The 26320-nt window shown below is 43.1% G+C and overlaps 1 protein-coding gene across 1 annotated transcript in view; it reads right to left on the reverse strand.

Annotated features, from left to right (window-relative positions):
* Positions 1 to 16920, reverse strand: part of LOC140187554 (cytochrome P450 2J2-like) — a 32430-nt gene extending 15510 nt beyond the window's left edge. Inside the window, exons 1-2 of the mRNA XM_072242954.1 lie at positions 16705 to 16920; positions 1592 to 1760 (exon numbers count right to left, since the gene is read on the reverse strand). Coding sequence (XP_072099055.1) covers positions 1592 to 1760; positions 16705 to 16914 — 379 coding nt within the window. The 5' untranslated portion in view covers positions 16915 to 16920. The remainder of the gene's footprint in view (positions 1 to 1591; positions 1761 to 16704) is intronic.
* Positions 16921 to 26320: the final 9400 nt, after the last annotated feature.

A 26320-nucleotide genomic window follows, 5' to 3' on the forward strand; every position in this document is an offset into this window, starting at 1 on the left:
CTTACTGGAGCTCTTTGAGGATATAACAACTGCACCGGACAGTGAGGAACAGGTGGACATTATTTTCTTGCATTTTCAGAAGGCATTCGTTAAGCTGCCACATAAAAGACTTATCCATAAGATAAGGATGCATAGAGTTGGGGCTGATGCATTAGCATGGATAGAGGATTGGTTAACTAATACAGGGCAGAGAGTTGGGCTCCATGGGTGTTACTCTGGTTGGCAATCAGTGGTGAGAGGTGTGCCGCAGGGGTCAGTGCTGGGTCCGCAACTTCTCACCATATAACCCATCTGGAAGAGGGGACCAAATGTAATGCTTATGTTACTAAATTGAGTGGAAAAGCAAATTGTGCAGAAGGTACGGAGAGTGTGCAGAGAGATATAGATAGGAATGAATGGGCAAGGGTCTGGCAGATGGAGGACAATGTTAGTAAATGTGAGGTCATCCACTATGGAAGGAAAAATGAAAGAGCAGATTATAATGTAAATGGTAACAAATTGCAGCATGCTGCTTTTCAGGGGGACTTGGGAGTGCTTGTGCATGAATCACAAAAGGTTGGTTTGCAGGTGCAGCTGGCTCTCAAGAAGGCAAATGGAACGTTGGCCTTTATTGCAAGAGGGATTGAACTTAAGAGCTGGGACGGTATGCTGCAACTGTACAGGGTACTGGTGAGGCCACACCTGGAGTTTTTGGTGCACTACAGATCATGGTCTTTATTGGGGGCTTTTCTGTTGCTTGCTTGGTGGATGGAGGGAGCTGATACTTCTTTTGCTGAAGTGAGTGGGGGTGGGGAGCATTGTTGCTTTGCTGCTACTTGTGTGTGGGAGGGGGGAGTAAGGGGGTTCTTTGGGGTTCTAGCAGTTTTACTGTCACATTCCTTGGGGAACTCCTCTGCTTTTGAAGATGTCTGTGAAGAACAAGAATTTCATGATGTGTATTTTATACATTTCTCTGATATTAAATGGAACTATTGAACTGTTGAAGGGCTTCTTTCTCTGTTCATTGACTTCTAGGACCGATTCGTTTTAATTTACAGTTAGATATTTACCCAGATCCTAAAGAATCAGTATGATATTTTGAGCTGTCTGGGTCTGCATGCAAAAGTGGGTCATCCAAAACTTTCCTACCCACCATAATCTGTTGTAATATAATCAACAGAAAATAAAGTACACAGGCAGCACTTGTTCAAGTTTCCCCCAGCTCTCACCCCCTCTGGGCCACAGTATTTGGTGTATCCTGGGAGACTGGAGCCAGAGTGTCCAGGGGAAATTCAGCCAAAAATCCAGGGACCACAGTACACGCATCGGTACAGAACTCACTGTTTCTGGTGACCAGTGTGTCCGGGGAGAGAGGGGGACAATATTCCGCGACCCATTGGCGTTTGAATAATTTTTCGTCATCCTGAAAGACACAGTTACTGAGCCCCTCGAGGGTCACTGGCTGCATTTCCCTGAGCACAGTGACATTCCCCCAAAATGGTGGTGAGGTTTTTGGGTGCAGTACTGATTCACAGAAACATCCAAAGTTCAACAGTTCCTGATCCCTCCACCTGGTGCCCAGGATAGTCTTTGCACCCAGCTTCACACTCACCTTCCCCATGCTGCTCTAAGAACTTCTCATAGATTCGAAGACTGGGCCGATCTGCAAAGTCTTCCGATTTCTTCACCAGAGCCTCTTTCAGGGTCTTGTAGCCACTCAGCACCACCAGGTTTGTCCATCCAAACTCTAAACTCACCACATCGCCGTACTTCTTCCACAGCTGAAAGAGAAAGCACCAGGACGTTACCGTAACTCTCAGAGACCGAACACAGAAAAGAACAGAGACTGCACCATCGCTGAGTTCTCAGTCAGACCCAGCACCTATTTACTCTGCTCCACTGCTGCTGTTAGCTCTCCGGCCCCATTGCCACTGAACTCAATAGGCTGGATTCCTTGGGTCATTGTTTCCCCACTCACTATTCATCCCTAGATGGGCCAGTAACAAATCCTGCCACAAATGCTGTGCTTCAAAATCAAATTTATTGTCATGTAAAAGAAATATACAGGTGCATTGAAAGACCAGCTGCAGCAGCACCAGGGGCACACAGTTTTTGAGAAACGTTCTCAATGCTGATACGATGCCAGAGAACCACAACGACATTCGGTGCATGCTAGATATGGTGATCAGCCCCGAAGGTTTCTGGATTCACAGGATGGACTGAACTACCGGTTCAGAATAGGCAAAAGGAGGAGGTGTGTGTTTTATCATACGCTCTCATCGGTGCTCCGATGTGGTGGCTTTGTCAAACTCATGCTCCCACTCAGACTTTACAAGCTAATGATCAAACACCATCCATTCCATTTATCCAGGGAGTTCATCCTTGATCCTCACTGGAGTTTACGTCCCACCAGAGGCGTACTATAACCAAGTGTTTGAGATACTGCACGATGCCATCTACAAACAAGAAGCAGTCTGTCCCAACACATTTCAAATCATAGGTATAGACTTCTATTTGTTTGAAGAAATCCCTGCCCTATTACCATCAGTGTATAAACTGTATCACCGGAGGTCCCAATGCTCTGGACCCCTGTTACACTAAGATAAGGAATGCCTACCATTCCATACCCAGACCACATTCAGAGAAATCTGGTCACTTGGCTGTCCTTCTCCAACCTGTATACAGGCAGAAGCTAAAGAATAAAGTTCTAGAAATTAGGGTAACAAAGAGGTGGCTGCACGAGGCAGAGGAGCAACTACTAGATTGTTTTGAGTCAGTCGACTGGGCCGTGTTCAAGGATTCATCTGTGGATCTGAATGAACACATTATGGTTGTTACGAACATTATTAAAACAGTTGTAGATGAGTTTGCCCAACAAAATTATTCAAGTCTTCCCCAACCAGAAGCCTTGGATGAACCATGAGTTCCACAATCCAATGAGGGTCAGATCAGAGGCATTTTAGTCTGGTGACCAAGGAAGTTACAAGAGGTCAAGGTATGATCTCTGGAAAGCCATCTCAAAGTTCAAAGTAAAATTTGTTATCAGAGTGCATACATGTCACCACATCCAACCCTGAGATTCCTTTTCTGCAGGCACACTTGGAGGCAATTCTGGACTAAACTTAAATCAGCAAAGGATGCTCCACAGTTGTGGCAGGCCTTGAATGCTCTCACCACTTATAAAGTAAAATCAAGTGACATAGGTGACAATGGGGCTTCACTTCCAGATGAATTCAATGTCTTCTAAGCTTACTTTAACCGTTAAAACATGAAGGAACCATCACAAACTCCCACAACCTTCGATGATCCTAAGATTTCAGTCTCTGAGGCCATCGTGTGAGCATTCTTCAAGAGGATGAAACCCCAAAAAGCACCCGGCCCAGGCAGAGTAACTAGCCAAGTACTAAAGACCTGTGCTGATCAATTGGCTGGAGTGTTCACTCAGATGTTTAACCTCGCGCTTTGGCAGTCAGAGGTACCAACCTGCTTCAAGCAAGCTTCACCTACACTGGTGCCTATGCAGAACGTGGTAACCTGCCTCAATGATTATTGTCCAGTAGCACTTATATCCACTGTGATGACGTGCTTTGAGAGGTTGGCGATGAAACTTATCAACTCCTGACTGAGAAGTGACTTGGATCCACTCCAATTTGCCTACCAGCATGTCAAATTCATAGAAGATATCTCATTGTTTCTTCACTCAACCCTGGAACATTTGGACAGCTAAGATACATACACCAGGATATATACACAAGAAAGTCTGCAGATGCTGGAATCCAAAACAACACACACAAAATGCTGGAGGAACTCAGCAGGTCAGGCAGCATCTATGGAAATGAATAGATAGTTGACGTTTCAGGCCAAGACTCTTCTTCAGGAATGAGAAGAAAGGGGGAAGATGCCTGAATAAAAAGGTGGGGGAGGTGGGAAAGAGGCTAGCTGGAAGGTGATAGGTGAAGCTATGAAGCCAAATGTGTGGGAAAGGTCAAGGGCTGGAGAAGATGGAATATAATAGAAGAGGAGAAAAGATTATAGGAAAAAGGAAAGGAGGATGGTACCAAGGGTTAAGTATTAGGCAGGTGAGAGGAAGTGAAGGGTCAGAGTTGGGAATGGAGATGGGTGTTGTGATGGTGAAGGAGAAAACCATTTTCATGCCAACAGGTTAGAGGCCACCCAAATGGAATGTAGGTGTTGCTCCCCCACCCTGTCCCAAGATGAAGCCATGGACTGACACGTTGGAATGGGAATGGGAATCAGAATTAAAATGTTTGGCACCCAGGATGTCCCGCTTGTAGCGGATATTGTGGAGATGCTCGACGAAGCAGTTCCCCAATTTATGACAGGTCTCACCAATGTAGAAGAGGCTGCATCAGGAGAACTGGACACAATAGGCAACCCCAGCAGATTCTCAGGTGAAGTGTTCCTCACCTGGAAGCACTGTCTGGGGGCCTGAATGGAGGTGAGGAAGGAGGTGTACGGACAAGTGTTGCACTTAGGTCATTTGCAGGGATAGATTTCAGGACGAAGATTAGTCGGGAGGGATGAATGGAGAAGGGAATCATGGAGACAGCAATCCCTGCAGGAAGGGGAGGGGGAGGTAAAGCTATGTTAAGTGGTCTCATCTCTTTGAAAATGGCAGAAGTTGCAAAGCATAATATGTTGGATGCAGAGGATGATGGGGTGGGAGGTCGGGAACAAGAGGAGCTCTATTACTGTTAAGGCTGTGGCAGGACGGGGTGAGTGTGGGTGTATGCAAAAGGGAGGAGATGCACGTAAAGGCAGCATCAATAGTGGAGGAATGCAAAGCCTGTTCTTTGAAGAAGGAGGACACTTCTGATGTCTTGGAATGGAAAGTTGGGCCCTGGGAATAGATGTGGCTGAGGTGAAGAAACTGAGAGAAGGGAATAGCACTTTTACAGGAGGTTGTGTGGGAAGAGATAGAGTAGAGATATCTGTGGGAATTAGCAGGTTTGTAGAAGATATCAGTTGACAGTTACGTCACGTGACCGTCAACAATGAATATAGAATTGAGTCAGGTTTTATAAATCAAACATTTATTAAACTCTGCTCAAAAATAGCGAAATGTAACTAACTTAACTGGAAGTTAACTGCTATATGGCAACTCTAGAACAGTTCTTAAAAGGTTAAATACAAAAACAGTTCTTAAAGTGGTAAATTCGAACACAGTTCTTAGAACGGTAAAGTCGAAAGTCCAAGAGATTTATACAGTCAATTAGGAGAGACTTTCCTGAAGTAAAGAATTCCTCAAAGATGTGACGTTACTACTGATCCCAGCCGGAATCTGCCTTGTCCGCAGGATTCACAACGACGGAAATAAAGTGGTTTATAGGAACCTACCTTTTCCTCTGTGGAATAGACTCTGCACAATCCTTCCTGCTTTAGCAGAGGATATCTCAAAATGCAGGTCACCATTTCTTGAACGAAGATTCAGTAAAGGTCGATCCTCTCCAAAACCGCCGAACGGTATCAGCTTTACTCAACTCGGCGAATTCCTGTACTTTAGTAAGGTCTTCACTCTCCAATACCACTTACAGTAGAAAGTAGAACTCCACTTTAAAACGAAACTGCATCATAAGACAAATACACGGCATAACGGAGTAGCTGACGAATTAAATAGCAAACTAAATTTAAAACTCAACTAGAAAAACTAACTGCGTCACACAAGGAGACTCCCTTTATATACCTGGTGAGAACATGTCATCATGTGACCTCACATCGGTGGGAAAATTACATCATGTGACCTCCACCATCACATGACCATTACCTCATGCTCATAAGATACTCAATTATATCATGGTCATAAGACAGTTACCAGATATCCATGAGGTACGTAACGGTTGATAGAGACAGAGATCAAAAACGGGGTGGGAGGTGTCAAAGATGTGACCAAGTGAATTTAAGGTTGGGGTTGGAAGTTGATAAAATCGATCAGCTCAGCATGAAGCAGCACCAATGCAGTCTTCAGCGTAGCAGAGGAAGAGTTGGGGAATGCTTCAAACATGAACTGTTCTACGTCGCCAATGAGGAGTTCGGCATAGCTGGGGCCCATGCGTGTGATCATGGCTACCCCTCAACCAAACATTCTAACAAACCTCTACAGATAAACTGTTGAAAGTGTTCTGAATGGTTACATTGTGGTCTGGTACAGCAATTCGAATAAGCTGGAACAATGAAGCTGCAGGGAGTAGTGGACTTTAACCTTATAAGAAAGTAAAGATGTTCCAGAAACGTAGGAGACATGCAAACGGGGTGTAGAAATGCAAGCCAGAATCTTGCTTCATTTTCAATGGATATAGTTCTGTATTAAGGCATTGTTTAATGTTGATTTCATCAAAGGACTACTCCACTCCTTATCTGAAGCAGAGAAACCAGTTGGCTGCACCTGGAGTACTGCTTGTAGTTCTGGTCTCCTTACCTGAGGAAGGGTATATTGGCTTTGGAGGTGGTGCGGAGGAGGTTCACCAGGTTGATTCCAGAGATGAGGGGGGTTAGACTATGAGAGATTGAATCGCCTGGGACTGTACTCACAGGAATTCTGAAGAATGAGAGGAAATCTTACAGAAACATATAAAATTATGAAATGGATAGATAAGTTAGAGGCAGGAAAGTTGTTTCCACTGATAGGTGAGACGAGAACTAGGGGATATAGCCTCAAGATTCAGGGGAGTAGATTTAGGATGGAGATGAGAAGGAATTGCTTTTCCCAGAGAGTGGTAAATCTGTGGAATTCTCTGTCCAATGAAGCAGTGGCGGCTACCTCAGTAAGTATATTTAAGGCAAGGTTGGATATATTTTGCATAGTAGGGGAACTAAAGGTTATGGGCAAAAGGTAGGTAGGTGGAGATGAGTCCATGGCCAGATCAGCCATGATCTTATTGAATGATGGAGCACTTTCAACAGGCCAGATGGCCTACTCCTGCTCCTGTTTCTTATGTTCATATGTTATTATGTATGGTTGTCACAAAGAAGAAAGAAATACAGAAATGCAAACTGAAAGAGGGCAATGAAACAATTAAACAAACATAGAAATTCAATTATGCAGGGAGCACAATAACATCTGATTGGAGGGCTGGTGTTGAAATTAGTGGGAGGATTGAGATTGCTAAATGCACGTTCGAGTGTTTCAACAGGATACTAAAGAGTAACATCATTTCTATGGGTACGAAACTCAGTGTTGCAATATTTGGTTGCAAAAAACTAGAATAAGAAGGGAGCTGATACAATCATGCAGGAAATGGTAGACAGAATTTCTGGGACATGTACTGAGGAAAGAGAACCTCGAACGTTTTAAAGTGACCGAAAACATTAAGGGAAGAAAAAGTCGCAATTGGAAGCAATGACATTCATGAACCACATCAAGGGATAGACAGGCAAAAGTTTTGAAGAGCTTATTAGAACTTCTCAGATTAAAAAAACAGATGGAAGACCGTGATCGCCCATGTCATGTCACATGTTGAGGATGATGATGTAGGATCTAAAGTGTCACGTGACCAGCAACAATGAATATAGAATTAAGTCAGGTTTTATAAAAAGAACAAACATTTATTAAACTTTGCTTAAAAATAGCAAAATGTATTTAAACGACCAACTTAACCAGAAGTTAACTACTATACAGCAACTCTGGAACAGTTCTTCAAAGGGTAAATGCGGAAACAGTTCTTAAAGTGATAATTTCGAACACAGTTCTTCGAATAGTAAATTCGAAAGTCCAAGAGATTTATATAGTCAATTAGGAGAGACTTTCCTGAAGTAAAGAATTCCTCAAAGACGTCCGTTTATCGCTGATCTTAGCCGGAACCTGCCTTCTCCGCAGGATTCACAACGACGGAAATAAAATGGTTTGAAGGAACTAACCTTTTTCCTGGCAAGCAAACCCTGCATGAACTTCCTTGCTCTTCTGGCAGGAGTTACCTCAGTTGCAGGTCACTTTTTCTTTAACGAAGATTCAATAAAGGTCGATCCTCTCCAAAACCGCTAAATGATATCAGCTCGGCGAATTCCTGCACTCTGGTATAGTCTTCACTCTCCAATACTACTTACAATAGAACTCAGAACTGCACTTCAAAACAGAACTGCGTCATAAGCCGAATACGCAGCAAAGCGGAGCATCTAAGACAAAATTAAACTGTAAAAACCTAACTGCGTCACATCAGGAGTCTTTTTTATATACCTGTTGAGAACAGGTAATCATGTGACCTCACTGGCGGGAAAATTACATCATGTGACCTCCGCAAGACCATTACATCATCCTCATAAGACAGTCACAAGATATTCATGAAGTATGTAACACCACCCTCCAAAAAAAATTTGGTCTTTTAGGAGCAAAATTTAAACAATTAAGTTTTACAAAAAAAGCAAAATGTTTAAAAATTACAACATACACAGTATTATCTTTCAGCATTTTGCAAACTAATATACAATAGGAGTGTTACAAGTGTTAAAGTACCACTTCATAAAAAAATTACATTGTACAATTAACATCTAGATAGACAATCAGCGATCACATTTTCTTTCCCTTTAATATGAGTTATCAAAATATTATACTCCTGTAACATCAAACTCCAATTCAATAATCTTCTATTTTTGTTTTTCATCTTACTCAGAAACACTAAAGGATTATGATCGGTGTAAACTACGAGTGGTTTTTGAGCAGTACCAACATACACTTCAAAATGTTGTAAAACCCAAACAAGAGATAATAATTCCTTTTCTATAGTTGAATAATTTCTTTGATGGGCATTAAATTTCTTAGAAAAGTAAGCTACCGGACAATCAACTTCATCACCCTCATCCCTTTGAAGTAACACTGCTCCTGCAGCTTCATCACTAGCATCTACAGCTAATGAAAATAGGTGTTCAAAGTCAGGGGATTTGAGCACAGGTTGACTACATATTATTGTTTTCAATTTATCAAAGGCCTCTTGACAAGGCTCTGTCCAAACAATCTTCCCATTTTTCCTCAAGAGGTTAGTTAATGGAAGAGCAATGTTCGCAAAATTCTTACAAAATTTTCGGTAATACCCTACCATACCCAAGAATTTTCTGAGAGTTTTCTTTCCAGTTGGAGTGGGTACTTCTAAAATTACCTGAACTTTTGCCTGAACAGGAGCTAATTTTCCTTGACTCACAACATAACTAAGGTAGGTCACCGTGGCATGATCAAATTCACTTTTATGTAAGTTAATAGTTAAGTTAGCTTTTGAAAGTCTTTCAAATAGTTTCTCTACAGCAGTAATATGTGCTTTCCAAGTATTATTTCCTGTAACTAAATCATCAATATAGGCATCTGTATCTTTTAACCCATGAATCACAGTATTAATCATCCGCTGGAAAGTACCTGGTGCAATCTTCATCCCAAATGGAAGAACATTATATTCATATAACTTGGATGGGGTTTACAAATGCAGAATTCTCTCTACTTCCATCCGTCAATGGAACACACCAATAACCTTTTAACAAGTCAACCTTTGTAAGGAACTTTGCTTGTCCAACTTTATCCACACAATCATGTACCCTAGGAATTGGATATGCATCAGTTTTTGTCACAGCATTCACCTTCCTGTAACCTGTACAAAACCCAATACTATTGTCTGGCTTAGGCACCATAACGCACGGTGAATTCCAATTTGAATTAGAAGGTCTAATAATATCATTCTCTAACATATACTTAATGTCTTGTTCAGCAAGTTCATATTTTCCCTGTCCCATCCGATACGGATGCTTTATGGGTTCTGCATCTCCAACATCTACATCATGTGCAGCTACGGTGGTTCTTTTCAGAATGTCTGGAAATGAATCCCTATATTTAAAAATTAACTGTTTCATCTGCTCTCTCTGCTCTGATGGTAAATTAACCAATTTCTCATCAACATTTTCCAGAATTGTTGAATTTGTTAACCTGGCTGAAATAATGTTGGGTTTAAAATGAGTTTCAGATGAATCTTTCATTAAGTTTTTAGAAAGATCAGACTCATTATTGACCACAACAGTCATAGTAGCAGTCTGTTTCTCATAATACGGTTTTATCATATTCATATGACACAACTGTATTGGCTTCCTTTGATCTGGGGTTGTTATCATGTAATCCACATCATTTACTTTTGATTTAATCTCTTAAGGATGATGAAGTTTAGCTTGTAATGGGTTCGTTTGCACCGGGAAAAGAACCAACACCTTATCTCCAGGCTTAAATGACCTCATTCTAACTTCCTTATCATCCCAAGGTTTCGTCTTCTCCTGAGCCAATTTTAAATTTTCCTTGGCCAAGCTACAAGCTTTGTGTAATCTTTCCTTGAATTTTAAAACATAATTCAGCAAATTAGTGTGTACCTCTTTATTAATCCACTGTTCCTTCAACAAGGCCAAAGGTCCTCGAACTCTATGCCCAAACACAAGTTCAAAAAGACTAAAACCTAATGATTCCTGTACTGCCTCTCATACTGCAAAAAGTATGCCTTCATCCCAGTCCTTTTCAGTTTCCACACAATACGTCCTAATCATAGTTTTGAGGGTAGAATGGAATCTCTCCAAGGCTCCTTGCAATTCTGGATGATATGCAGATGAGGTAATCTGTTTTGCTCCCAGTTTATAAACTATCTGCTGATACAATCCAGACATAGAATTACTACCGTGATCTGATTGGATTTCCTTAGGCAACCGAAAATAAGTAAGCAATTTTATAAGCGCCTTTGTCACAGTTTTGGCTGTTATATTCCTAAGAGGTATGGCCTCTGGAAACCTGGACGCTGTGCACATAATGGTCAGCAAATATTGATGTCCAGTTTTTGTCATAAGGGCACGGCTGGGAACGGACCCAAGTGCAAGCCACAGACACTGGAGTACTAGGGACAGGACTAGGATACAGGGCGATGGTAAGGATATGGACAGGAAAACAAGGAACCTGGAACAGGACTGGACAAAAGAGCTAGGAGCCTGGGCTTGGACTCTGAGCCAGAGACTGGACGAGACCCAGTACCTGGGTCTTGCCTCTGGCTCAGACCCCAGAACTAGGCAAGGACGAGGCATGGCAGGCAGAAATCTACAGGCTTGAAGCTTGAGGCTAGAGGCTAGAGACTTGGCTTGGCTTGGCAAGAGGCTAGAGGCAGGAGGCTGGAGTCTTCAGGCTCGGGGCTAGGCAGGAGGCTGGAGTCTTCAGGCTCGGGGCTAGGCAGGAGGCTGGAGTCTTCAGGCTCGGGGCTAGGCAGGAGGCTGGAGTCTTCAGGCTCGGGGCTAGGCAGGAGGCTGGAGTCTTCAGGCTCGGGGCTAGGCAGGAGGCTGGAGTCTTCAGGCTCGGGGCTAGGCGGGAGGCTGGAGTCTTCAGGCTCGGGGCTAGGCAGGAGGCTGGAGTCTTCAGGCTCGGGGCTAGGCGGGAGGCTGGAGTCTTCAGGCTCGGGGCTAGGCAGGAGGCAAGGCGAGGCTGGAGGCTTGTGGCTTGAGGCTTGAGGCTTGAGGCTGGAGGCAGGAGACTTGAGGTGAGGTGAGGCTGGAGGCTGGAGGCAGCAGACTTGAGGCAAGGTGAGGCTGGAGGCTGGAGGCAGAAGACTTGAGGCAAGGCGAGGCTGGAGGCAGGAGACTTGAGGTGAGGTGAGGCTGGAGACTGGAGACTTGAGGCGAGGCTTGGCAGGCTCCTCCTGGGCAGGGCATGGATCACCTGGGCAGGGCGCGGTACTCCTGGGCACAGTGCAGATCACCACCCGACAGAGGCGAGGGGCAGGAAGGGACAGAACCAACCCCAGGTAATGGCAAGACGGCCTGGCTTACCTGGGCGGAGGCAAGGGACAGGAAGGGACAAAACCAATCCCAGGTAATAGCAAGACAGCTTGGCTTACCTGGGCGGAGGCAAGGTACAGGAAAGGAGCTAGGTACAGGGCGGCTCCAGGACCAGACAGCAAGACAAGGCAAGGCTACTAATGAAGCAAGGCAAGACGAGAACTTCAGGTGAGGTGAGAGTTACTGGCAAGACAAGGCAAGGCTTCAGGCGAGGAAACAGAAGGCAGGGGAAAGGATACAAGGAGTAAGGACAAGAACAATCCAGTACTCACGCCGTGGTCTCTGGAGGTATTTATGCAGCCAGCCCCAACTAGCATCAGCTGCCTCAATTAGTTCAACAAGGAGAGAAACAGGGTAGATAGGAAAACCTGGAGCAAGGGTCAATGGACCGGACCGTGAACCGGAATATGGACTTCACAGACCGGACGATGAACAGTTTTAGTTTTTGCTAATGGGCCTACACAATCTGTAATGATTTTGGACCGGCTCACCAAATGCTGGAATCAGTTGAAGTGGGGCCACTGGAGTTTTTTTCGTCTTCGCCAATTCTTCCAGGTTAGGCGAATCCATAAAGTTGCCAATATTCATTGCTGCTGAATACCACCCTCATACCAATCAAACAAAAGAATTCGGTTTTTCCCTTTTCCAAATCAGGTTGATAAACAAACAAGCACTTAAGCTTAAAATCGGAACAAATCCCGGACGAGCCCCCAGATTATGTCACGTGACCAGCAACAATGAATATGGAATTGAGTCAGCTTTTATACAAACAAACATTTATTAAACTTTGCTCAAAGTAGCAAAATGTATTTAAACGACTAACTTAACCGGAAGTTAACTGCTATACGGCAACTCTGGAACAGTTCTTCAAAGGGTAAATGCGAAAACAGTTCTTAAAGTGGTAAATTCAACCACAGTTCTTAGAATAGTAAATTCCAAAGTCCAAGAGATTTATATAGTCAATTAGGAGAGACTTTCCTGAAGTAAAAGATTCCTCGAAGACCTCACATGACCGCTGATCCCAGCCGGAACCTGCCTTGTCCACAGGATTCACAATGACGGAAATAAAATGGATTGAAGGAACTGACCTTCTTCCTGGCAAGCGAACCCTGCACATACTTCCTTGCTCTTTTGGCAGGAGTTATCTTAGATGCAGGTCACTTTTTCTTGAACGAAGATTCAATAAAGGTCGATCACTCCAAAACCGCCAAATGATATCAGCTTTACCCAGCTCGGCAAATTTCTGCACTTTGGTAAGGTCTTCGCTCTCCAATACTACTTACAATGGAAAGTAGAACTCCACTTTAAAACAAAACTGCATCATAAGCCGAATACGCAGCAAAGCAGAGCATCTAAAACAAAATTAAACTGTACGATTGAACTGAACAACAGTAATTTGATCCCATTTAAATGAATAAAAAGAAGTTTGGGCAAGTTCTCTAATTGCCAGAATTGTATTCACATGCAATTTACTCATTGTACAATTATTTAAGCTGCGTTAACAACTGTGGGTTTGGTAATTCTAGATCAATCTGACTGCAGCCCACAATAGACCTTTGTAAGATTGATTGTCACCAGAGAGCGGCTGTGCACGCCCATTCCCTGAGTATATTCAAGGCAGAGATTGCAGATTGTGCAGATTGTCCGATGTATAAGGAATGAAGTGTAAAACAGTGCTGCTGAGGTAAAAGATCAACTCTGACTTAATGAATGGTGCAGCAGGTACGAGGCGCCAAACGGCCGATTTTGCTTTTAATTGACTAATTCATGTAATCTGAGAGGAAGCAACGTGAAGCCTACGGTCCACAGCCCGGGTTACTATAATGCCTGGCCGCTGATATTTTTCTCCTTTACCCTTGGCAATCAGAGCGCCTAGGAACATTTAGAAATATTTATGTGATGAAAATAGTGCTGGTTTTATGGTTAAAGTTTAATTGTCAATCACACACGAATACCGTCAAACGAAACAGCGTTACTCCGATGCCAAGGCGCAACACACAGAACCAACAGTCACACGCAGCACAAAGCACACACAGCACATATAAAATAGCAAGCACGTAAATCAGTAAAATGCAGTCACATCAAAATATAGTCCAAGAACCAGAGTATATGAATGTTGCAGAAATCTGTAGTCAAGCTCAATACGGCTTGTCTTCAACCGAACGAACTCTGGGGGTGGGCGGGGGAGAGGACTGACTCAAGCAACACACACAAATTGCTGGTGAACGCAGCAGGCCAGGCAGCATCTCTAGGCAGAGATACAGTGGACATTTCGGGGCCCATACCCTTCATCAGGACTAACTGAAAGAAGAGCTAGTAAGAGATTTGAAAGTGGGTGGGGGAAGGGGAGATAAGAAATGATAGGAGAGACAGGAGGGGGAGGAATGGAGCCAAGAGCTGGACAGGTGATTGGCAAAAGGGATATGAGAGGATCATGGGACAGGAGGCCTGGGAAGAAAGAAAGGGGGAGGGAAGCACAGAAGATGGGCAAGGAGTTATAGTGAGAGGGACAGAGGGTGAGAGAGAGAGAGAGAGAGAGAGAGAGAGAGTGGGAGAGCGAGAGAGAGAGAGAGATAGAATAAATGAATAAATAAATACATAAATAAATAACGGATGGGGTACGAGGGGGAGGTGGGGCATTAGCGGAAGTTAGAGAAGTCAATGTTCATGCCATCAGGTTGGAGGCTACCCAGACGGAATATAAGGTGTTGTTCCTCCAACCTGAGTGTGGCTTCATCTTGACAATAGAAGAGGCCGTGGATAGACATATCAGAATGGGAAAGGGACGTGGAATTAAAATGTGTGGCCACTGGAGATCCTGCTTTCTCTGCCTCCCCCTCCCACTTTCAAATCTCTTACTATCTCTTCTTTCAATTGTGCATATTACAGTATTTGGATTTTCTAAATAAATAGCCTTTTCCTTTGAAACATTGTACGACGTGTTTATATTATAACTTGAAACGCTGACAAACTAACAATAAACAGTAGAAGTCGGAAGCTCTTTGTTAGTAAACCGCCGGCCAGTTTCTGGTGCTGACTGCGAACTTGGACTCAGTTTTACAAATTCAAATGTAAATCCAGAAACAGACTAGAGGTGGACCATTCTGATGATCTAACGAGGATGAAGATGTATCTTTCATCTTGATGCCAAATGAATCTGGTCAATGTTTATAAACAATGGATTTGTAAAAAAGATAGACGAGGTAAAGTTTATAAAACTTGAAAGATTTTCTTTGTTGTATTGTAATTCACTGTACCCTTCAATTAATAAATAGCAACAAAATTATGTGACTTCCATTGTAAATATTCATATTGTGCCTATTACAAAAACACACACGCACACATTTAAATTGCCGCACAGCTTTCAGGTTCCTTGGTGTATGGCTGGGAACGTGCTCCCCCAGAGACACCTGGTCGTTCCCTCACTGGGTTTCCACTAAACTTTCCCAACGATTCTCTCTGCTCAGGTGCCCGGGGATTCGCTCTCCTTCTCGAGTGACACCGGCTGCCCGCAGCCCTCCGCATTGCTCGTCCCCTCAGAGGATCCGCCCCCCTTTCAGCTCCATCATATGGGGGGGGGGTCATACCCGGGGATAACAACCGGGACATCTCAGTTCTCAACTCGGCCACAACCTCCTCTACCGCTCCCCGGGGCAGGCTATCCGTGGTCACTTCACCGCAGGGGACCACTACCGAGGAGTCGAGGACTGTACCCTGCTGACGGAGACCTCCCGCGGCCCCGACGCATTCTTCTCCTCTCGTACCTCTCTGATCAAGTTCAACAAAAGAGGGAGGGGGCACGTCTTACGAAACAGTCGGAGTCCCCAGGCAATCAGGTCCTGGCACTGGGCTCCCTTTGCCATCTGGTCCACTCTTAACTGATACACCTCAGCCGCCTGAATGGCCCCTCTGCCCCACAAGTAATTTAGCTGCCTCTGTAGCCGAAAAATGTAAGCAGAAAGCTTCTCCCCCTGCTCCTGCCGCATGATCTGTAACCCCATCATTCGCTCCATTGGAATTCCTGTACTGTAGTGCCAAATGCCTTTTCCAATGCCCCCATATAATCAACTGCTTTAGCTACGGGGTACTGAAACTTCACGACAGCCCGCCCACTCAAACTTTCAACCAATCGCCGTCGCATTACGTCATCGGAGCACTGCCACTCATCCAACAACTGCGAGGTCTTCCCCGCCCAAGTCTCATACTCCTCCTCTCCTTTAGGGGTGGGTGTTACCCCAGAGAACAGGCGGAGCCGAGCATAACTGGGACTTTGGACATGGGCATTTTTTCACTTATTCGCCAGGGAGGTAAGGGCGCATCCTAACTCAGAACTCTCACTCTTCCCTGGGGGACGGGGACTAATTAGACATACCAAATCCGACCACACCTTCCCCTCACTCCTCAGAAGGATAAAACTTCTCTTTGAAGTTGCCGTCCCCAGCTACGGGAAACTGGTGGATCCGAGCAGCTGAAAAAAATGGATGCTTCTGGCTTTCATCAATTTCCTGAGCTGCACTTTACCTGCCGTTGGTCGATGTACCTGTTCCATCTTGTTCCTTTTTTTGTGCCGGAGGAGGGATTGGGGTGTGGGTGGGGCTTGATGATCGTGCTGCTTTTCTTTTCCTTCTTGGTTTCATGGCGACCCGGAGGACAAGAATTTCAAGTTGAATACTTTAATAATAAATGAACCTTTGAAACATTCCATCCCAGCCCAGAGGAAGATATAGAGTACTAAAACATGTATATGAAGGTAAATAGGGAGCAAAGGAAAACTGGAGGATCAAATTGAACAGGTGTAAAGGAGACACAATTAACAGGATAGAAGTATGGGAGTGATGGCCATTCAAAAGCAGACAAGAAACGGAAAGGGTTAATGGTGTCCTGGGGTCTGGGAGCCACGATCTTAACAAAATCTCATTCTCTCTCTATTTTTACCTTTGCGAATGACAGGTGAGGATTGCTCAGATCCACTTGCAGGATGTTCCCGACGAAAGGGAACCCCCGGGGCCCGGGAGGGTAGTTCCCACATGGCTTCCACCTCTTCATGAAGTCAAAGACCAAGCAAAGGACGGTGCAGAACACGGCCAGCACCGTGAACCTGTCGAAGAGATTGAGCAGGAGCTGCGGGAAAGCCAAGATGTCCATGTTCTCCAGAGCAAACGAGCAGTAAACAAACTGCGCGCAGAGCATGCGAGGAAGGTGAATTGGATGTGTTGGAGATGTCTACACTGCCGCTCCACACTCACACTTAATGTAATGAGTGTGCCCCAGAGACCAGAGACTGCAATTGCCGGATTCTGGATCAGGAGGAAAATCACCTGGAAGTCAACAGGTCAGACAGCATTTCTGGAGGGGAATGGACATTCCCTTCGTGTGAAGAGGGAGATATATAAAGGTGTGCGGGGAGCTGGCAAGCGATTGGTGGATCCAGGTGAGGAGGGGTGATTGGCAGATGGAGGTGGAAAGAGCAGAAACAGTAACAGGAGCTGATAGGTGGAACTGGCAGGTGAGGAACCTAATAGGAGATGAAAAATTGGAGCGTCAAACCAAATAAGGGAGTGGACAAATGGAAACCGCGGAAGGAGGGTGGGGACCTAGTGGGAGGATTCTCTGTGGACGATGAACAGATGGAGTGGACGTAGCAGGTGAAAGTTAAAATTAGTAACAAAGGTCAGGTGCATTGGTCGAGTGGGTGTAGGAGGAACTGTGAAGATCAGTTTGAGAGAGAAAAGGGGGCAGTGGAGAAAGCATTTTATCTAAAATTGAAGAACTCAATATTCTTGGCAGAACATCCAGGTATAACGGGAGGCGCTGTTCTCGCTTGCATTTAGTTGGTGTCTTGACACAATGTTGTATACTGTCGGTACTGCGGCAGGTGTGAGATCAATCATTGCTTCACGTCTTTTCTTCCGAGTTCCTGATCTGGAGTCACGGGGCTGTGTAAATGGCTGACCGTGGTCTAGAGTTAATGGGATGCGTCTGTAACCCTCAGGTTTGGTGGACTGCGTTAGTCTGGAGAAAGACGCTCTCCGGCCCGCCAAACTTGTGAAATCTCGTTTGCGTGGATACTGCGTGATGTTTTCCCTCGTTACAAATCAGTACCACGAAATAACAAACAGTACACCGTATGCAATTAAACAATTGAACTTTATAATTCTTAATTTGACTAGAGGGTTAGTGAAGAAAACAAAAAGAAAGGGGCCAATTTTAATGAAACACTCTAATTCGCACATTGGAGCTCACAACTTTCCCGTCCGGTCATTCTCTTTTTTTTAATATAATTTTTATTGAGTTTTCGAAACGATTACATAGAATGATAATATCTACCCTCCCCCTGCCCTTATCCCTTCCCCCGATATATACCCCTACCTGAAAAAAGGGGGGAAAAAAAGAAAAAGAAAGAAGAAAGAAGAACTGCCTGGGTATTGGAAAGTTTCCACATGCTCCATGGGATTCAAAATACATTTAGTATATTTACTTATTACTTTCCCCAAGGGACCAAGATCTTTATCATCGGAGCAACTAAATATGCCATCCTATCTTTTGTAAATATGAGCGTCAAATATTCAAAAATGTATCATATTTATCTCTTAATTTGTAAGTAATTTTTTCGAGTGGAATACAACTAGAAATTTCATTATTCCAACGATCCATACTTAAATACGAATCCGATTTCCAGGTAACTGCTATAGCCTTCTTGGCTACTGCCAATGCAATTTTTATAAATTCTTTCTGATATTTATTCAGTTTAAGTTTCGGTTTTATCCCTTCAATATCACCCAATAGAAATAATATAGGGTTACGTGGAAGTTGAGTTCCAGTAATTTGTTCCAATAAAACGCTTAAATTTATCCAAAAAGTTGAATTTTGGAACAAGACCAATTAGAATGTAAGAAAGTACCAATTTCTTGATTACACCGAAAGCATTGAACAGATAAGTTTGAAATTAATCTATTTATTTTTTGCGCTGTAATATATAATTGGTGTAAAAAAATATATTGTACTAATCTAAGTCGAACGTTTATTGTATTTGTCATACTGTCAAGGCACAGTCTTGACCAATTTGTTTCATCAATATTAATATTCAGATCTGTTTCCCATTTTTTGTTTTGACTTGTGGATTCCTTGTTTAATTGTCTGTTTTTGAATCAAATTATACATAAAAGAAATACATTTTTAAATTTTTCCCTTTTGAATTAAAATTTCAATTTCATTGGGTTTTGGCAACAACAATGTTTGACCCAGTCTGTCTTTTAAATAAGCCCTTAATTGAAGGTAACAAAAGAAGGTGTTATTTGATATTTTATATTTATTCATTAATTGTTCAAATGACATCAATATACCTCGTTCATAACAGTCTCCTATAGATCTAATCCCTTTTTGGTACCAATTATATAAAAGTTGATTATCTATTGTAAAAGGAATAAGTCTGTTTTGAATCAAAGGTCTCCTTGCCAATAAAGATTTCTTTATTTCATTATCAACGTTTATCTTATTCCATAGATCAATCAAGTGTTTTAATATAGGAGATTCTTTCTTTTCCCGTATCCATTTAGATTCCCATTTATATATAAAATCTTCGGGTGTATTTTCTCCTATCTTATCTAATTCTATTCTAAACCATGCCAGTTTTTGTTCGTCAAAGAAAGATGCAATAAATCTAAGTTGATTTGCTTTATAATAATTCTTAAAGTTTGGAAGTTGTAACCCTCTTTACTCAAACTTCCATGTCAATTTTTCCAGTGATATTCTTGACATCTTACATTTCCAAAGAAATTTTCTCACAGATTTATTTAACTCTTGAAAACATTTCTGTGGCAATTGTATTGGTAGTGTTTGAAACAAACACTGTAATCTAAGAAATATATTCATTTTTACAACATTGACTCTACCTACTAACATTATTGGTAGTATCATCCATTTGTCAAGATCTTCTTGAAATTTTTTCAATAGTGGTAAATAATTAAATTTATATAAATTCTTTACATCATTATCAAGTCTTATACCTAAATACCTTATACCATTTACCGGCCATCTAAATTGGGTTACTAATCAACATTGGCTATAGTCTCCCTTAGTAAGAGGTAAAATTTCACTTTTATCCCAATTTATTTTATACCCTGATACTTTGACATATTCATCCAATCTAGAAGATAATTTACGTAACGAATGTTGTGGGTTTGTTAAGTAAATCAAAACATCATCACAAATAGATTAATTTTATATTCCTCCTGATTAACTCTAAAACCCTTAATATCTGAATCAATTCTAATTAGTTCTGCTAATGGTTCTATCGCCAATACAAATAAAGTAGGTGATAATGGACAACCTTATCTAGTTGACCTTTTTTAACTGGAATGGTGTTGCAATTTGACTATTTGTCACTACTTTAGCATTAGGGTTAGTATTTAAAGTTTTAATCCAGTTTATAAAAGATGTTCCTAATGCATATTTTTCTAATACTTTAAATAAAAAATCCCATTCCAATCTATCAAATGCTTTTTCTGCATCCAAGGCTACTACTATACTCATCTCCTCCCTTTTTTGTGCTGAATGAATTATACTGAGTAGCCGAGTTACATTATCTGCCAATTGTCTATTTTTAATAAATCCTGTTTGATTCATATGTATTAATTTTGGTAAATATTTAGATAATCTATTCGATAAAATTTTTGCTATTATTTTATAATCCGTGTTCAACAAAGAAATAGGCCTATATGATGCTGGTTTTAAAGGATCTCTATCTATTTTTGGCAATATTATTACAATTGCTGTTGAGAGAGATTCTGTGAATTTATGTATTTTTTCTGCTTGACATATTAACTCCATAAAAGGAGGAAATAATAAATCTTTAAACTTTTTATAAAACTCAGGTGGAAAACCATCCTCTCCTGGAGATTTATTACTTTGAAGTGATCCTAAAGCTTCTTCAACCTCTTTTAATGTAAAAGGCATATCTAATCCCTTCTGTTCATCCGAGTTCAATTTTGGAAGAGTACTTGTGATAAAAACCTTTCTATCTCATTACCATCGTTTTGTGATTCCGATTGATATAATTCAGAATACAAACTTTTGAAGGTTTCATTAATTTCTGAAGGTTTATAAGTAATTTTATTTGCACTTGTTCAAATTACATTTATCGTTTTGGAAGCCTGTTCTGTTTTCAACTGCCAAGCAAGAATTTTGTGTGCTCTCTCGCCTAACTCATAATACCTTTGCTTAGTTCTCATGCTTTTTCCTTTCTATTTGTCTGAAGCGTATTGACAAGTTGTCTTCGTTTTTCTTCTGTCATATGTCTTTGAGATTCTTTTTCTAATTTTGTAATCTCTTTTTCCAATTGATCTAGTTCTGCCATATATTCTTTCTTAATTTTAGACGTATAACTTATTATCTGACCCCTCAAATATGCTTTCATCGCATCCCTTATATAAATTTATCATCCACTGAATGAGAGTTTGTATCCAAAAAAAAATTGGATCTGTTTATCATAAAATCACAAAAATCTTAACGTTTTAATAATGTTGAATTAAATCTCCATCTATAAGTCACTTCTTCCTTATCAGTCATTATTATTGTCATTAATAAAGGAGAGTGATCTGACAATATTCTTGCTTTATATTCCATATTTTTCACTCTGTGGTCAATATTGATTGATAATAGGAAAAACATCTATCCTTGAATAAGTTTTGTGTCTATTGGCTGACCGTGGTCTGAATCATGGGGATGCCACCATGGATGACCGTGGTCTGGAGTCACGGGGATGTGTAAATGGCTGACCGTGATCTAGAGTTAATGGGATGCGTCTGTAACCCTTAGATATGGTAGACTACGTTAGTCTGGAGAAAGACGTTCTCCCGCCCCCCAAACTTGTGAAATCTCGTTTGTGTGGAAGCTGCGTGATGTTTTCCCTCGTTACAAATCAGTACCACGAAATAACAAACAGTACACCGTATGCAATTAAACAATTGAACTTTATAATTCTTAATTTGACTAGAGGGTTAGTGAAGAAAACAAAAAGAAAAGGGCCCATTTTAATGAAACACTCTAATTCGCACATGAGAGCTCACGACTTTCCCGTCCGGTCATTCTCCATCGATTTCCCCCGAGCGTCGTCGACTCCCGACCCCACTTCACGCCCACTCAGTCCTGCAGTCTACCACCTCTCCGTTTTGGGGTCTTCTCTCTCCATCTTCCGCCGAGCCAAAATCCGGCGAATACCTTCTCTCAGACACACAAGGAAAAAACAACACACCTCTCACTGGATGGCGCACGTTCGAAAGCCCCCGTTATCTCCACTCATAACCCAAACACTGCTGTTACAGAGAAACTATTACATTAGGAGTTTAAACTCACAGGTAAACCTTTACATTAGCAGTGAAATCTAACCGAGAGCTACACGTAAACGGCTGATCACGATCTAGAGTCACGGGAGAGCAGCTCGTCTCACCTGGTTTGGAGATAAATGCATCCCAGATAAGGATGTGAATATTTTAATTTAGTTTGTGTTAGTTATTGCTATCGTTTCTAGTGTTTTTATGGTGGTGTTGTAAATTTTATAGATCTCGAAATAAACATATTTGAAGAGACGCAGAATATTACGTGAAGCCCAGAACACAGTCATCGATCTGTAATGTCTTAGCCAAGCACAATGGCAAACGAAACGAACTCACTTTTGCATGTGACTAATCCACATTCCTGTATTACCCATATATTCCAGCGTTTACCTCATGAATACCTCCATAGTATCTGTTTCAGCCAAATCCCCTGGCAGTCCATTCCAAGCACCTACATGCACTCAGTGTGAACAACATTTCCTGCACATCCCCTTTAAACTTCCCCCTTACCTTAAACTTCTGCCCCCTTTGTATCGAAACACTAAAATAATCCTGGTAATCATCATCCCAATGGTAACCTTTGGAACACATAAACATAGCAACAGCAGGGACCAATTGGTTACTAGTGCATAAGATCATTTGCACCAACGCTGGAAAGAGGTGCATCAGGAAGGTGACGCCCATCATTAAGGACCCTTATCTTCTCATTCCCACCAACAGAGAGGAGGCTCTGAAGTCTGAAAACTCACACTCAAAAGCTTCGGAACAGCTTATGTTCCTCCTCCATCAGATCTCTGTACAGTCAATAAACTCACAAACATTATCTCACTAGTCTTCGCTTGCACTGTCTATTTATTTATGGAATATAGAATAATTTCCACTGTATGTATCGCGTTGTTCTGCTGCTGAAAAACAATAAATTTCATGATGGATGTGAATGATAATAAACCCAATCTGATTCTGATTCTGGGATCTTTGTGAACATGGTCAATGCGCGTTGTGAACTGTTCATTCACGTAGAAGATATGGGTAACGCTGGCCATACAGGCAAATATTACAGGAACCAGCGCTCGGATTGCTGCAGACTGCTTGCTAGGTGAGGCACTGAAGCTGTTCAGTAGAGGTTGGTGTGTCGAAAAGTTACCACTTACTGACAATCTCGTGTGTGTGTGTGTGTGTGTGTGTGTGTGTGTGTGTGCGTGTGTGTGTGTGTGTGTGTATGAGTGTGTGTGTATGTGTGTTTCAGCACGCGCCCTGGCACGTTAGGGGTGGGGTGGGGTGGGGTGGAGGACAGGATGATGACTTGGAGCCAGTGCAAAAGATAGGAAGCGATCCCAGGACGTGGGCTCATTGACGGTGGTTGTAGGCTTGGCTGACAGGAAGTCCATGGCCAGTGGAAGACTGAAGTTTAGAATCTGGCCCTGCTTCATCCCAGCTCCCCTTCATCACATTTTTATCATTCTTTATAATGTGTAGGGGTTTTCAATTTGCCCCTCCTTCTTCCCCGGTTTTCTTAATCCGGAATTCCAACAAAGATAGCTGGCCCAGAGTTACACAAGCTACGGGGGACAAAAGAAAGAGAAGTTGTCTAGTCCCTCCAATTTACCACTTACTTATACGCTGGGACCAAATAAAGTGAGACAATTAAAAATGTTCACTGGCAAACTGACCTATCAACTCCTGTGTCTTTAGATTGTGGAAGGAAACTAGAGGACCCAGGAGGGGGTGGAAACCATGTGGTTACAGGGACTCTAGACAGCAGCTGAGGTCAGGGTTGAACATCCCTCTGCAATTCCATCCTCGTCTTCCTAACCGGAAGACCACATTCTGTGTGGACTGGTGATAACATCTCCTCGCTGACGATCAACACTTGTGCACCTCAGGGGTGTGTGCTTAGCCCACTGCTCCAGGCTGTATATACCCATGCTGGTGTGGCTAGGCATAGAAAGAGCTGATTGTTGACTTCAGGAAGGGTAAGACGAAAGAACACATACCAATCCTCATAGAGGGATCAGAAGTGGAGAGAGTGAGCAGTTTCAAGTTCCAGGGTGTCAAGATCTCTGAGGATCTAACCTGGTCCTAAAATATCAATGCAGTTATAAAGAAGGCAAGACAGTGGCTATACTTCATTGGGAGATTGAAGAGATTTAGCATGTCAACAAGTACTCTCAAAAACTTGTACAGATTTACCATGGAGAGCATTCTGACAGGCTGCTGGTATGGGGAGGGGGCGGGGCTACTGCAGAGGCCCGAAAGAAGCTGCTGAGGGTTATAAATTTAGTCTGCTCCATCCTGGGTAATTGCCTACAAAGCACCCAGGACATTTTTAGGGAGCGGTGTCTCAGAAAGGCAGTATCCATTATTAAGGACCCTCAGCACCCAGGGCATGCCCTTTTCTCACTGTTACCATTTGGTAGCATGTACAGAAGCCTAAAGGCACACACTCAGTGATTCAGGAACAGCTTCTTCCCCTCTGCCATCCAATTCCTAAATGGACATTGAACCCGTGAACACTGCCTCACTTTTTTTTAATATTCAGAGTAAGGGGGTTTCGACTTTTATGTTACATGCAGAGACTAATTAAAATGGCGTCTTTGTTATGTTAATCTGGGGAATGCGGCTTTGTTGTGTTAAATGCTGAGAAATTTTGCGCTAGCAGCTTGCTTTTGCTTTAGAGTGTGATAAGAAAGTGCTATTAACCAATTGGGATAGTTGTTATGGTTTTGGTGTATTTAAAGATACTGTATGCGCGGGGTTTTGGGGCAGAAAGCGGGAGAGCGAGACAGAAGATGGACGAGGTGCTGTGATGTCCGCTAACGGGGTCGGACCCCGAGGAGGGCGTTCGGCGAGGAGACGGAGACGGACTCGTGTGGAGCGTCTGGTCGACCACCGTTGTTGGTCCCAGGCGGCCGGTCGAGGTGGTCTGAGGGGTCGCAGGGTGAAAAAGAAGGTCCTTGAGCTCCAATGGTTTTTGTGCACGAAGAGATTGGACTTTGATAAGTGTGGCGCCTTTTATTGTCCTTTTATATTTTCTTCTCTCTTAATTATATAATTCCAGTAATATCTATAAACTGTAAATCATTTAATTGTATCTGGTGTATTGTCTGTTATTTGGGCGGGGTGGGGTACATCACACAGCATTCACACAAACTAATTACCCAGTAGGCGGGGCCGAGGCTGTTTCCCTAGACGACAGCGAGCCGAGCGACCCTGAGGATGGCCAGAGGGGGCTACATTGTGTGGGCTTTGTCCGAAATTGAGTCTGCTGGTGTGCTGTGTGGGTGCCCTGTTTAAATCTGTAATGTGTGTGTCTGTGGGTTATTTGCTGGTGATTGCTGTATGCGTGGTGGATGCGGTCTTTGTTCGAGTTCAGGCTGGGATTGACGAGTTGGAGGTGGAACTCGGGGCTGTCCATGCTGTTGGGAGAGAGAGGAAAAAGTGGTCTGATTTGGAGGTAGAGTCTGCGAATAAATGTTCTCGCTCTGGCAGGCTTCGCCTGGCGCTTGGGATAGTGTCCACCCCAAGAGGGGAGGAGACGTGCGAGACGTGGGCGGAGCGGATCGCTCAGTTGTTAGATGAGTGGCAGTGCTCGGTTGCGGGAGAGCGACAGGGATTGGTTGAAAGTTTGAGTAGGCGGGCTGGTGACGGTATTAGAGCTGTCAGGTTCACGGACACCGTAGTGACAGCTGTCAGTTATCTGAAAGAGGGGGGAAAGTTTTCAGTGTGTCTTCTCTGTCTAGGAGGGCGGCTAAATTGCTTGCAGTGCCAGGGGGATCATTTCAGGGGATCAGCCCCTCCTTCAGTTGATCAGCTGATCAGAGAGGTGTCGGGAAACTTAGTGGAGGCCCAGTGGGGGAACGACTTGGGGTCTCTGGGGAAGCACGTTCCCAGCAATGTACCGATGAACTTCCGAAAGGAAAAGACCCTATTTCCTGAAGGTTTAGAGGGGCCACGCCCCAGGGTGTCGCTATGGATAGAGGGAAGCGATGCTAAAGCTATCCTCGACCCCGGGGCACAGATCAAGTTGTTGTACAGTTCGTTTTACAACCGGTGTCTGAAGTATTTATCCTTGACAACCGCAAGGGCACCGGAGACTTTGGGTACTAGTGGCAGTAGTTATCCAGAAGACGATGACCCTGGAGTTCATGGGGGCATTATCTGGGCACCCAGCCTGTCGAGTTGCTTCTGAGGACGTGTGCAGCAGCCTTGAGCCAGTA

Source organism: Mobula birostris, chromosome 25 (assembly GCF_030028105.1).
Source record: "Mobula birostris isolate sMobBir1 chromosome 25, sMobBir1.hap1, whole genome shotgun sequence".
Classification (NCBI taxonomy): Eukaryota; Metazoa; Chordata; class Chondrichthyes; order Myliobatiformes; family Myliobatidae; genus Mobula; species Mobula birostris.